Genomic DNA, 14,435 nt, shown 5'->3' with positions numbered 1-14,435 from the left:
CTCTGTGTATGGGAATTAAAGGTACACCATCGACTTGTCTTTGGCTCTAAATTCCAATTACTTCTTTATTTCTGCTACAGTTAGGCAGTCTCAAGTAGCTGCGGCTCTCCTGAAACTCAGCACGTAGCTGAGAAAGCCCTTGAGCCCCTGCCCCTCTTACCTGCCCGGCCCAAGGGATGAGAGTGCGTGCTGCCGTGCTCTCCCTGTGCCCCTAACTGTGTAAAGTGTGTCTGGAGAGCGGCCCTCACTGCTGTGTTACTCACGGGTGCCACCCTGCTTCACTGCAAAGTCTCGGGGTACAGGGAGGCTTGGGAAGAGGCAGACACAAAGAGAATCATCCTTTAATTCATCCTCACGTGTTTTACGGGACCAGTTACTGTTTTTGTTTATGGTAGTTCTCAGTAACTAACCCTTGAATAAACTAACACAAGAACGAGGCAGCGACAGAAATGAACAGATGCATAAGTAGCAGCAAACGAACAGAAGAGGGGTGAGAGAAAAAAAAAAGGCCATCTTATGGGTTCTCCTCTGCATGTGTTTGCATAAGTGAAACATGTAATATGCACACGGACCTTCATTCCGGCCAGTGAGAGCATGTTGTTCAATTTGTACATCCCAGACTGCATGGGTGTTGTATACAGCAGGGCATCGTTAAACTGGAAGAAGAAACATAACACAAGGTCACGTACAAAAACCAATTTTAGCAACAAAGATGCTACCAACACACAAGGAGAAAGGGAAACGGTTACCTGTCCAAACAAATTCTGAAGCAATGTGCTTCATTTCCAAGAGATTTAATGCTTTATGGGTTCTAAATCACACCAAAATATTACAATCTGCCTCGATAACTGATTAAAACAATTCCAAACTTAAAATAGAATAAACTAAATTCCAAAAGGAAAAACATTTCTGGTCGAACATCGTTAACAGATCTCATCATGTCCCATGCCTGAAACAAGCGATCTGGCTGCCCAAACGCCACCAAGCTGCTGAGTGCGCTAGCTCATACCTGCCTTCCATCAGGCAATGACCCGGACGTGTGAAACCACACAGGGCCTCTTACCAGGAAAAACATTCGGGGCTGCATGACTTTCCGAGACAGCTTCATCAGAATGCCTTCTTTGAGAAAAACCTAATTCATCCAAGCAAACACTCAGTTAGTCCTACCGTCGTCACACAAGGACAACACACACAGAACATCCTTCCAGCATTCTCCCAGAACTGCTTCTTTTTAAGCCCTACAAGTGATTTAGAAATGGGACTAAAAGACAGGAGGTGGGGAGCGAGGGAGACGGGCCTGGGGAGAAGATTGTAATTGCTATTGCAGAGGTTAGCTTTCAGCAGCCTCTAACTCTAGTTCCAGGATATCCGACACCCTCTTCTGGCCTCTGAGGGTATTGTAGGCACATGGTACGCATTCACAGGCAGTTAAAATACTGGTATGCATAAAATAAAAACGAACAAATGAATACCGTTTCAGAGAAAAGCAGGGTGGCAATTTGTTCAGTTGTCAGGGTGCTTTTGCTTGCCCAGCATGCATGAAGCTCTGGGTTTGATTGTTTTGCACCTCAATAAACCAGGCATGTGGCGGTGTGCTATTCTCTAATTCTAGTACTTGGGAGGTGGAGCAGGAAGAGCACAAGTTCAAGGGTAGCCTGGGTTATACAAGACTGTCTCAAAAAAGATGAAGAGGGCCAATGAGATGGCTCAGTGGGTAAGGGTAAGGGCTGTAAAGCCTCATGGTTCGAGTTTAACCCCTGAGACCTACACCGTAGAAGGGAAGCCAAGCCTCCCAAGAGCTGTCCTTTGCCCCCCGCCACACACATAAATACGACATAACTTTTTTCTTAAAAAGATAAAAAAAATGGAAAGAAACCAAAAATTATACAGAAATGTTAAAAAGATCTCAGATGTAAGAAGCAGTTTCATAAATCCCGTATTGGCTCCAGGGGTATTCTGTGGACTGACATGACACTAACTGTCTATGTGTACTGGGTTTTGAGGCACATCCAACGACCTGACAATTTTTTTGCAACTTGCTGAATTCATTTCTTAGACCACTTCTGTACGCTATGAGGAGCATCAAAACAGCAATCTCTTTCCCTTCTAGACCTCTCTACAGACTTTAAATGACGTTGCCTTCAAGGCTGTGAGAGTTCAGTTGGTATTACAAAATCAAATCACCTTACTGGAACCCCACGGGGTCCTCTGCCTCTCTCCTAATTGAGTTGGACTGCCTGTCACTGTGACTTCTGTCACACTGTTTTGAATGGCCAGAGTGATGCATATTAGGTCAGTGAAGAGTAGCATAACTCGTTTCCAAAACTAAAACGAAAACAGTTACTGACGGTGCCCAAGCACGCTGCATTAAACTGTAGAAGGTATTCTAAAACACTTACCCGCCCAGGTTGCACAATTTCATGGTGCCCACTTAAGCTGTACTGAATCTGCATGAGCTTCTGAAAGTTGTCCTACGGAGAGACAGTGCAGAACGTGTGTGATGGCTGAGATCCCGGGTTCCAGAGTGTGCCAGCCCTCAATTCCCAGACTTACCCCTTGCTTCATGATGTCATTGGCATGGTTGGCTACCTCTATAACAACAGCTAGGGCATCTAAAAATGCAGAAAGGGCACTTGGTCACTGCCATTGAAGCAACAGATTCCAACATTAAGCAGTTCCAATTAACAAAAGACCTACTATGGAGCAACTACACTCTAGCGGGTGGAGAGGGACCTGGGTTGCCTGTGAGATTCAGTGACGGGATAACCAGATAACCAGGGGGAAACAGGCAAAACAAACAAACAAAAATAGCAAAACCAAGGAACAACCTAAGGAGCCACAGATCCTCTGCCAGGTGGCTTGCTGAGATGGGATTACTCTGCTGACGTTTTACAGAGTCAGGAACAGGTCTTTATCTAGTAGCTAAGACCTTTCCTACTAGAAACTGTCTCGGGGAGAGTGATTCTGATGAAGAGAGTCAGAGGCTGGAAGTATAGCTCAATGACATAGCGTGTAGTTGGCACGCCTAAGGCCCTGCCTGGCTCAGTTTGAGCACCAATAAAACCAAAACCTCCCCAAACAAAAGCAACCAGAAGAGGGCTGGGGTTCAGCCATGCCTCAGATTGATTTAAAGATGTCTGAATTAGGAATAAGAAATGAGAAGCTCTGGGAGGGACGGAGAGGAGAAAGGAAGGATGGAGAAAGGAAGGATGGAGAGAGAGAAGGGAGGGAGGGTGGGAGAATGCCACACAGGAGCACACCAGACCTTAGCATGCAAACTGCAGGCATCAATTTGTATGCTGAGTTATTTAGCTTCATGGAACAAATTTTGGTTTGTAATTTGTATTAGCCCTTTGCCTTTCACAGGTGTTTTTAAGTTTCAGCCACAGCATCTTTATATATAGCTAGATATAAAAGAAAAGCACCTATGTATTTATTCAGACAGGGCCTTGCCTGAAACCTATAATTACAGGTTGGCCTCAAACCTGCCTCAGCTGGGATAGTAACATTGGGATTATAGGCACATACCACCACACCTAGCTAAGTCTATCTTTTGTCAGTCGGATGAGACTGTGTTCCATCCAAGACAGAATGTCCCATAAAGAACATGTATAAAGACAATTTGTTATGGTGACAGGAAGATCCTACTACCCTTTGTCGGGGAGGCAGCAGAGGAGTTAACACCGTTTTCACTAACCTGAGAAAGATGCTTACCCTGCACATATCACAGGCACATTCTGAGATAAACAGGAAAAATGTTACAGGAGAAACCATGCTCTCCCAGAGCTTCATGTAAGTGGTGAACAACAAAGGAGCTAAGGCTGGCCTTACATTCTTGATCTTTTCTTGTTTGGTTTAATTTGTTTTTGGAGACAGGGTTTCTCTGTGTAGCCCTGGATGTCCTGGAACTTGCTCTGTAGACCAGGCTGGCCTCGAACTCAGAGATCTACCTGTCTCCTGAGTGCTGGAATTAAAAGTATGAACTACCACTAAATTTATCTCCTAAATTCTTGATCTCGATTCTGCTTCTTGAATGTTGGAATTATGTTTCTGTGTTACCATGCCTGCTTAGGCTACTCTGTCTAGCACCAACCCTGGAGGTTTCTGTATTCCTTAAATATGGATTCTCTTCAACATTACAACTTAAAACCCTTGTGAGTGTATGAGTGATATTCTGGAGATGAAACTTGGGTTTTCACTCATGCTAGACTAGGGCTCTAATACCGAGCTACACTCTAAACCTTACTTATCACTGTTACAAAGCAAAGTCGAGTTTCCTCATATGGCAAGCCCTATCATATGCCAGAACTCTGTGTCCTAAGTGCTGTGGTTACAGATATTTCCCACCCAAGTCTTGCTATTTTGTTTTGAGGTAGAGTGGCCTTGAACACACGATTCCCCTCATCTTAACCTCTTTTGAATGCTGGCATTCTTAGCCTGTGCCGCTACTCCCAGCTTAGCTTCCTTGATGTAATAAATAAATACAACTGATTATGAGACAATGATCGTGAATCTCTAAAAATGGCTTTGAAACAAGCTCAACGTTCAAAGATTTATTTTATGTGTATGAGTGTTTCACCTGCAGGTATATGAACCATGTGCATGCCCGATTCTTGCAGAGGCCGGGTGATGGCATCCATCTGAGCCCCAGGGACTGAGTTATGGGTGGCTATGAGCCAGTGTGTGGGTGTGGGGACCTGAATCCAGGTCCCCTGCAAGAACAAATGCTCGTAACCACTGAGCCCTATCTTTTCCCCCATGCTCACTCAAGTTTTAGATCTGAAGATACAGAATGTATTAAAAATGTGATCAAAATTCACAAACCAATGGGTGGACATGAACTGATTTACTGACTTTCTGAAGAACCAATGGTAAGCTTCTGATAACTGGAAGAACAGTAGGAGGAAAAACAGAGACTCTGACCAGATTTAATATGAGGTGGAGAGGCAGGGAGAAAGGGACAGAGAATGCACTTCCTTGTATCTTCCTTATATGAAATTCAGGGATGGAGGCACACACCTGTAACCCCCAAACCTGGGGAGACCTTGTATTCGAGGACAGCCTGTGGTACATTATATAATCTGCGGGGTGGGGTGGGGGGGTGGAGTGAGGAGGGTGGGTGTTTAAGAGGGATGGAAAGGTTAAGCCTCCAGCAATAAATGTTCTGGAAATTTCGGGCTACTTTAGATTCTATCCTTTCATGAGTTGTGTTGTTTGTCTGCAGTCACTCTGTAGCCCAGGCTAGCCTCGGACTCTGTAGCCCAGGCTAGCCTCGGTCTCTTGGCAATGCTTTCTTAGCTTCCTAAGTTCTGGAATTACATGTGTGTGTCAGCATGCCCGGCTTAAAACTTTACTCTTGATTTGTGGCTTAGTCACTTCGTGGAAACGATTTTCGAGTTGGAAACGACCTCGTGGATCATGGGGTTCAGTCTCTGGTTCTGAAGGACGGAGAAACGGACCTCTACAGACTGAATCCCCCACAGCAGAGTGGGTGGCAGCGCACGAGGAGGAAGTGCCTGGCCAGTCCCCTCTGGGGGACCCCAGTGGCTACCGTCACCTGCCTCCAGTGACACTATGCCACTTCCCCTCATTCCAGCTCCGTCTGCCTGAGGGAACTTGTAGGAAGGAGTTTCATATGAGGGTTTTGGATTTTATTCTCAGTATATTTTTCCTGCCCAGGCCTGACTGAGTGAACACAACAGCTTTTGTACAACAGAAGGCTGCAAAGGTTAGTTACCTTGGGTGTCCCTGTGATCCACAGAGTCTTCTAGGAGGTTCTTTAAATAGTCTAAAAAAGAAAAAAACAGAGTACTTAGAACAATGCCACCTGGACAACCCCAAACTCATCTCTTTGATTTATTTCTCACTCAACTATGGAAGAACAAAACCCTAGAATCAGGCACACAGCAGAACTTGACTATAAGGCAGTGGTTCTCGACCTTCCCAATGCTGCGACCCTTTAATACAGTTCCTCATGTTGTGTGACCTCCCCCAACCATAACATTATTTTCATTGCTATTCACAACCGTTGATTTTGCTACTGTTAGGAATCATAATGTAAACATCTCCAACAGTCTTAGGCGACCCCCGTTGAAAGCATCCTTCAACTCCCCAAAGGGGTTTGAGAACTACCGCTGTAAGAGGTAAGATAAGAAATCATCAGGCGTTGGAGCACACACCTACAATCTCGCCCCTGACCAGAGGTAGGAGGCAGGAGGCTCTAATGTTTGAAGCCAACACAGGCTGTCTTCCACAGGGTACACTGGCCAAACACAACACAACAAACAAAGACCATGAAATGAGAGAGAGAAGGTGTAGTATCATGTGACTAAAGCATCTTGCCTAAGTCACACAACTTTTTCTGTACCTGAGACCAAAACTGTAATCCAGGTTTCCTAATGTTTACTTAGGAAATTTACTCCATCATACACGAAATACCTTAATCTAGAGATCTAGTGTTAAGGCGCAAGACATTAATACACTCAAGGGCCAAAGGACAGGTTGTTCAATCTAAGAATAAACCAATACTCAGGACACCCAAGTCACTCCCCTCTAAACTAGCACTTTCCAAATGAAGGTACCTCTGCCCCCAGGACATCTGGCAGTTTCTGGAGCCCCTTTCCATTTCTTGGCTAGGGGAAGGGCGCTATGGCATCTGGTGCTTGGAGGTTAGGGATGCAGCCTCACAGCAGATAACTCAAATGGCTGAGGTGGAGAAACCCTAGGCTAGATGAAGATGGTATGCAAACAAACAGCATGGCGCAGTGTGCCTTACAATATGGGAACCCTTGATGAGTAATACCAAAGTATGGACTTCAGACAGCACTTACTTCTCTGTTGAGAAGTGCTGGATGTCCCTGCTATCCATCCATCCATCTTTCTTTGGAACTCAGCATCACTCACTTTCCTCACTTTCTAACTATTATATAACACAGTTCATTTACTTCCCGTGTATTTGGTGGCTCCATGCTTTCTGTTTCCGACTGCTGTCCTCTTGTAAATTCCTTCTTCTATCTCTACATATAAAACCCGACTTATATTCTTCATAGCCGTGTGTTCGTGTGTGTGTGTGTGTGTGTGTGTGTGTGTGTGTGTGTGTGTGTGTGTGTGTGTGTGTGGTGCTGGGGATGGAACCCAGGGCCTTGGACATGCTTAGCACATGGTCTATCACTGAACTGCATCCTTGGTCTTCAGTCTTCAACTGATAACTCCCAAGGCTCTTCTCAGACCCTCCCCCTGCCCTATAATACTTTCCACTCGAAAGCAATGTTTTCTCCTTTGAACAGGATGTGGCATGGCAGTTATTCACTTTATGTCTTCTCTCATTTGCAAGATTCATATTCCATCTCCCACTACCACCCAGCAAGTTCCCTAAATAAAGGCTGAAGTCAGTAATGCCAATGCTACCAGAAGTGCAGAGGAAATGGGAAGAGGAAAAAGCATGTTAGAAAGCTGTGTGTCAGCCCCAATTTCTGTCTAGCAATACCATGAACCGATATAATTCTGGCCTGAGGATTCACAAGCCATGTTCAAACAAATATGGAAACTTAGATGTTAGCACTAGTTTTCCAAAAGTAATAATGTAATAATGACAGATACACCCAATCTTCAGGGAGCCCCTGTCTCTGGGATAACTATCTAAGAGCCCATGGGTTTAGATATGTGTGTTCTATATCCAGCATGGAATGAACCTGCAAGGTGTTGTATACGACCATCGAAAGCTTCCCTGAAGCATGGCAAAGCTTCCATTCCACCAGGGAAAGTCCCTAGAAATTTAGACCTGCAGGAAGGCTTGCCTGTGATAAAGTATGTATGGAAAAAAAAATCATAGAAACACTGAGCTCTATTCTTATACACTATGCTTAGCCTCCTGTCAGACATTAAAAAACGTGCTTATTAAGGCAGGTGCAACGCTCATGCCTGTAACTCTACCTCTTAGGAGCCTGAAGCAAAAGGATCTCCTGGAGTCAAGGCTAGCCTAGACTACATGGTGAGCTTCCAGCTAGCCTGGGCAACAGAGGGAGGCTCTGTCTCAACACAACAAAAGTTATTCTCACCTTGATTCTACTCAGAATTCATTCCATATATAAGCCATGTTTGATGACTCTGTCTTTAACATTCTGTGGCTAAAAGTGCTAGTGCCCAGGCCCTGCACAGTGTTCATGCCTGTAATTCCAGCACAGGGGAAGCCAATGAGTTCAAGGCTAGCCTCCAGTCAGTGAGACACTGTCTCAAAAATGAACAAAACGAGTGTTAGGGTTTCAACCACCTTACCCTCCTTTATTTTTTAACACTGATCTATTTGTTATACGTGTATCTGTGTGAGGCATGGGCGTGCCACAATGTACATGTATAGGTCAGAGGACAAATTGCAAGCGTCTGTTCTCTCCTTCTACCATGAGGGCTTAGGGATTGAACTCAGGTCATAAGGATGGCAGTAAGCACCTTTGCTCCTGAGTCATCGTGCCAGTCCAAACTCCCCCCCCCCCCCTTAATAGCCATGCCTAACGTCCAGGTGGTTTTCCTTAAGCTTGTAATTAGCTGAAGAGTCTGAGCAGGAAAGCAGATTTACTTCAATGTCAGACGCTTGGCAAGTTCCTCTATACAGAAGTACATTTCCGCAAATAGAGTAATTTCTTTATCCCAACAAAGCTTCCTGGAAAATATGCATATTAGGAAATCCTGACCTCAGGATAGATCATTTTCCAGAGCTTGCTTGGTAAGTGTCTAAGTTGCATTTTTTTGTTTGTTTGTTTGGTTTGAGTTTGGGCTAGTGTTCAAACTAGACTGCTGACCCATCAGCTTGAGCCTTTAGGATCAGGGGCCCAGTACATTTGTTACACAGAAAATATACTAAAAGATGCTATTATAACAAGCTATTCAAGTTTTCTTTTTAAATGTACATTGGTGTTTTGCCTGTATGTATATCTGTGTGAGGGTGTTGGATCTCCTGGAACTGGAGTTATAGACAGTTGTGAGCTGCCAGGTGGGTGCTGGGAACTGAACCCAGGTCCTCTGGAAGAGCAGTCAGTGTTCTTAACCACTGAGCCATCTCTCCGGTCCCACTACCACAGGCTATTAATCAAGAAAGGAATTCAGATAGGTTACCCTTCTGACAATTTTAAAGAAGTGATACTGCTCTCTACAATTCAACTTTGTGACTCATTCATGTATCCACACATCTGTCCGTCCATCACTCTGTCCGTCAGTGATCCCCTTCAACTGTTATGAATCAGCCAGGATCTTGGCAGCAGTGTGAGGGTGATGACTGAGGTGTGAGTCAGGCAGCATCGAAACCGCCAGCTGCCATGACTGGCTGAAGCCAGGGTGAAACCCGGGAAGGAGACCAGACGGACAACCTGCACACGCAAGGGTATGTTACCACCTCCCACTTAGGACCTGGCCCTGCAGAAATGCTCCCAGGGATCATGGGGACAGTCTCATTTCGGCTATCAGGTTAGACTTGTAACATCATGCATTTCCCACCCTGCCTAAACAAATTAACATTTGTTTAAAAAACAAAAAAAAACTGTCTCAAAACCCAATGAGACCATTGTTCTTTTTAAAATCAAAACAAGGTGTAGTGGTGCATGCCTGGACCTCAGCAGAGAGGGCTGGTGGAGAGGGAAAGAAATTAAGAATTGCTAGTCTATGCACACCACACAATGTACTCTTGGACCACCAGGTGGCACCATTGATTAATTAACTCCTGAGCATCTGTCCTGTCCCTTACCACTAGTAAAGCAAAGAGAACATAAACACACCAAAGTCCAACCCCTGGGGACATGCAAGTTACCTTTCTACTCAAGTAAGGCCCGAGATGAAAGAACTTAACACTACAGCTTGTGGAAGGCCCATGTTTTCTGTACCAGCTTCTAGTAAGCCTTACAGCTCCCAATCACAACCAACTTCAAACAGAAGCAGAGGTCAACCTTTACTAACTCTCTGAGTCCTAGACTGTGTGTTGAGAGTAGCTGGTGGCAGCCCTCGGGAAACTAACTTTGGAGTATCGTTCCAGAGTAAAGTGTTCGGAAGTAGAGGACAAGGCTGGCTGTGTTTGCTCAGGGTTCCTCTCCTCCATAAATTCAGAGTGAGTTTAGCAAGACATGCAGAACTACGGGATTCTGAGAAAGGCTATTTAGCTGTGCCATAAACTTATTTTACAAAGCCTCAAAATCTGAAACAAGCAACTGAAAATTACTCTGACTCTCCAAGACTGTCTCAATTGAAATACGAAAATAAAGGTCTACGTGTCCAGTTACAGGTCTGATTTCTTCAAGGCAGCTTGGGGAAAGGCCCTTCCAAGGAATCAGAGGTTGAAATTCTTACTCCTCAGAAAGCCAAGACTGCTAAAGGAACACAGCAATAAAATGCCTCCTAACAGCATTCTGCTACATGGGGAAAGACACATTCATCCTGAACTGTGGCTGCCGAGTGAACGTTCAGGAAGAATACCCCATATACCCTAACTGAGTGTGCAGCATGTGACAAATGAGCTACATCGTGGGAAGGGCGGTGCACCGCAGAAAAATGGTTATTTACTGAAATCTGTGGGTTAAAATAGGGAACCAACTACACGGTGCACCTCACAAATCAGTACCCCCTTCCTTTGCAGTCCATAGAAGCCACAGCAGAGAACCCGGGGCCCTTCAGCACTTACTCATGTGACCAGCTGTTGCTCTTGACAGTGTATTCTGGTCAGTCCCATTTGCTTCTTTGCTACTTTGAAATCTGTGGGCACGTTCAATCCTTGCATAGATGCCAAGAAAACCTGGACACACTGGGCTCAGACACTGGCTCTTGGTAATAGCATTATTAATTACAATGTACTGTGACACCCCCCCATCCCCCCAATCCTAATTTGTCCATTTTTCTTTTTCGTTTTTGTTGTTGTGGTGGTGGTTTTGTTTTGTTTGATTTTGCAACAGGGTTTCTCTGTAGCTTTGGAGCACTGTCCTGGAACTTACTCTTTAGACCAGGAGGTTGGCCTTGAACTCATAGAGACCTGCCTGCCTCCTCTGCCTTCCAAAGGCATGCACCACCACTGCCCAAATTCTTCCATTATTTTTCAAATACCAGTTCAATTCTAGTCCTTAAATATGCAGCTTAGGCCTGCTTTTTTATAAATGTGGCATGTGTGTAAGCTAGAAAACGTGCCCCCCCCACCAGACTTATGGCTTAGAATGCAAGAGTTGCCATGCGAATTAGAACAGGCTCCTTTCTTGGGTGACAGAGTCCCCTTAACGGAATACAGGCTGCATCTGGACCTGGACTGAGTACTTTAATCAATTAATAATTAATTAATGCAGGGCAGAGTAATGAAAGAGAAAAAACAAACCCTTGCCTATCTACCCTAGATTTTAATGACTTTGCTCCTGAAAAGACGGCTCTAAGAACTCATGAAGCATGTTCATGCTGTGATAAAATCTAGAGGCGCGTCTTAGAATGGGCAGGACTGTCCCCAGGACCCTTTTAGACTGGCTAGGCATGTCTAGAATTCACTTAAGTGGAGTCACACTCACAGGAAGGATCTCAAGCCCTTATTTTGAGTCTTCTAAGACCCCTTTTTTTGGTGGCTGCCAGTTGCTCAAGTGACAATCCCAAGCACACAGAAAGGGCCTTGGCACATTTAACCCACTCTGCAGGGTAAAGAAACTCTTGCCCAGGGTTGTCCCTACCACTCTATCAACAGAGCAAATGGAGGCTTAGGGAGGCAAGTGTATTGTGCTACGCAACAGCCAAGAGAAGAATAAAGCAAAACAGCTTTGCACCAAAGCCAGTTCAGGTTCAGCTGAATTTCAGTGTTTCCCTCCAACTGGAACAGTTCCTATGAGCCCACAATTCTGACAAAAACTGTGAGAAACTCTAGCAACAAACTCTGCCAAAACGAGGCCCAGAAACAGAGGCGTTCGGCAGGGAATCTGGGTCAAATTTGCACAAGGCTTAAAGACAGAATGGCTTTGTATTGATCTCCAATGGTGGAATTCGGGGTATCTGCAATCTTAAAAAGCAAGCACATAGACAGGCACACTCCATTTTCCACTAACCTTTATTGCTTTGTTTCTATAAAACAGGGCCTCACTGTTTAGCTAGGGCTGTCCTGGAACTTACAATGTAGACCGAGCTAGCCTCGAACTCACAAGGGTCCACCTGCCTCTGCTTCTCAAATGCTGGGATGCTATGACACCCATTTTCTACCATGGATAATGGCAACAAATCCTAGAAGGATTAACAGTATTTGTGACTCTATCACCATGGAAACCACAGATATATATATATATATATATATATTTTTTTTTTAATAACAAATTAGAGTTGAGGCATACAACGGGGAAATATTGTATGCTTTTATTAGCACTACCTCTAAATCATGGTAATCATTAGATCTCCCATCAGATCTTACTGAACTCAGAACTAAAGATGCACACTGGCTAGTGGAGGTAGTGCAGCCTGTAATCCCAGTGTTTGGGAGATGGAGGCATGAAAAAGGGGTGTTCAAGGCCAACCTTGGCTATATAATGAATTTGAGGTCACCTAGGCTACACAACACCCTGTCTCAAAACAACAACAAAACCAGAATAGGTGTGAGCACATCGTTCAGGTGCTGGAGTATTTGCTTAACCAGCACAAGGCCCTGAGTTTGCCCCCAGTGCTTCAGGAACCAGGTGTGTGACATGTCTGCAATCCCAGCAGTAGGACAGGGAAGGCAGGAGGGTCTATCAGAAGTTCCCAGGCCATCCTTGTTGCCATAGGAAATTGATGGACAGTACGGGCTACATGAAACTGTCTCAAACAACACAAAAAACGAGCAAACATAGAATGTGCTTATTCTTGGGTCCCAAGGTCTTTTCAGAGCATTTAAATACTTACTTCACAGTTATAATGTATTTAACAGAACCTCTTAAATTGGCTTCCTCACAACTACAATTAAAAATGAATTGCAGAGGGAAGAGGAGGGGATGGCACATATCTTTGATTGCAACAGGCAGAGGCAGATGGATCTCTGTGAGTTCAAGGCTAGCTTGGTCTACAGAGAGAGTTCCAGGACAGCCAGGGCTACACAGAGAAAACACAACAAACACAAACAACAGAACTGCAATAGCCCAGGAGCTGAGCTAATAAACACAAATTCTGAATGGCATTTTCTTCCTCTCGAAGATGGATAGAAATGCCTCCATCAAAGTCTTTGGGTTTGTGAGAAGGAAATTCTCTTGTCTGAAATCTAATATATGGCCACCACCATCCTTTTAAAATCAAGTGCTAACCTACAGGTGGTGTTGAAATAACCTTTTTAAATTAAAAAAAAAAACTGTACTGAGACAGGGTCTTACTATGTAACCCTGGCTGGCCTGGGACCTGCTATGTAGATAAGCTGGCCTCCTGTGGCCCCTAGTGCTGTGATTAAAGGTATGGGATGATATGCTTAATTAAAATGATTTTGATGTACACAATTAGCCCTGGTTTTAAAATAAAATACTTGCTAACAGGAGTTTTTAATAAGGATATTTTTTAAAGTGTAGTGTATTAATTTACTTTTTAAAATCTGCAGCTTAATCTGGTTATCATATTCGAAGCTTCAGAATACTACAACAGATGTTTTTAATATCCCATTTTCTACCAACATGGAAAATCTTGGGTTTCCAAAACCGAGAGGGAATTAATGTCATCTCAGTCAAAGTAAAGGCTATAGGAAAGAGTAATAAAATATATCGCTAAAACAACTTTAATGTAACATAAATATTTTGAATGAGATGAAAGAAAATACAATGAATCAAAGTTCAAAGGACAGTTGTTTGGCCATCACTGTGGATGTGGAAAAGTTTTCAGAAGCATTTTAAATTATGTTTTTCAATATACTTTCTCCTCAATCCTCCTGACTAAACTTCCTTCAATACCAATGTAATAACATTCCACACAAAAAAACTTTTATTGAGAAAAAATTCTAATATACTATATAATATATGTAGAGATTTTTTTAAAAATCTGAAAAGGTCTCTGAGTCATTTCTAAATAACAGAAGATGAAAAAGGATTTGACTTTTTATATTACTTACATATTTTTCCATGTATAAAAGAGCCCTTCAAAGGAAAAAGGTGACCCTTACAAAAATAAGAAGTGGCAAGATCCATACAAATTTTAGGAAGAGCTCAGTGGGAGCCGGAGTAGTTGGACGGAGCCTCAGAGAGGGTGGTATAGCCTGTCGGGAAAGGGCGTTACCGTGCTATCTGCCAGGCCCAGGTGTCCATTTGCTGACTGAGTGACTAACGTATGAGTGAAGGGAGCCTGAAAGGGCGTGCTTCGACAGACAGGCAGACACAGACCACAATCAGAGCTGTAAGTAAGTGAGTGAATTAAGTAACAAACAAATCACCAGAATCTAATAAGCAGAAGCAATGATTTGCTGGGTGACGTGGCATGATCATTGGTGTGGCCAG

At 43.9% G+C, this 14,435-nt stretch overlaps 1 protein-coding gene across 1 annotated transcript in view; it reads right to left on the bottom strand.

Annotated features, from left to right (window-relative positions):
• The window catches only part of Fgd6 (FYVE, RhoGEF and PH domain containing 6), a 108,886-nt gene that overhangs the window by 21,094 nt on the left and 73,357 nt on the right, over window positions 1-14,435 (bottom strand). The window contains exons 9-13 of the mRNA XM_051206307.1: window positions 5,738-5,788; window positions 2,554-2,612; window positions 2,400-2,471; window positions 1,064-1,132; window positions 573-656 (exon numbers count right to left, since the gene is read on the bottom strand). Coding sequence (XP_051062264.1) covers window positions 573-656; window positions 1,064-1,132; window positions 2,400-2,471; window positions 2,554-2,612; window positions 5,738-5,788 — 335 coding nt within the window. The remainder of the gene's footprint in view (window positions 1-572; window positions 657-1,063; window positions 1,133-2,399; window positions 2,472-2,553; window positions 2,613-5,737; window positions 5,789-14,435) is intronic.

This window comes from Phodopus roborovskii, unplaced genomic scaffold, assembly GCF_943737965.1.
Source record: "Phodopus roborovskii unplaced genomic scaffold, PHOROB, whole genome shotgun sequence".
NCBI lineage: Eukaryota > Metazoa > Chordata > Mammalia > Rodentia > Cricetidae > Phodopus > Phodopus roborovskii.
The sequence above is the reverse complement of the archived record's forward strand: the minus strand, read 5'-3'. Positions and strand labels throughout refer to the sequence as shown.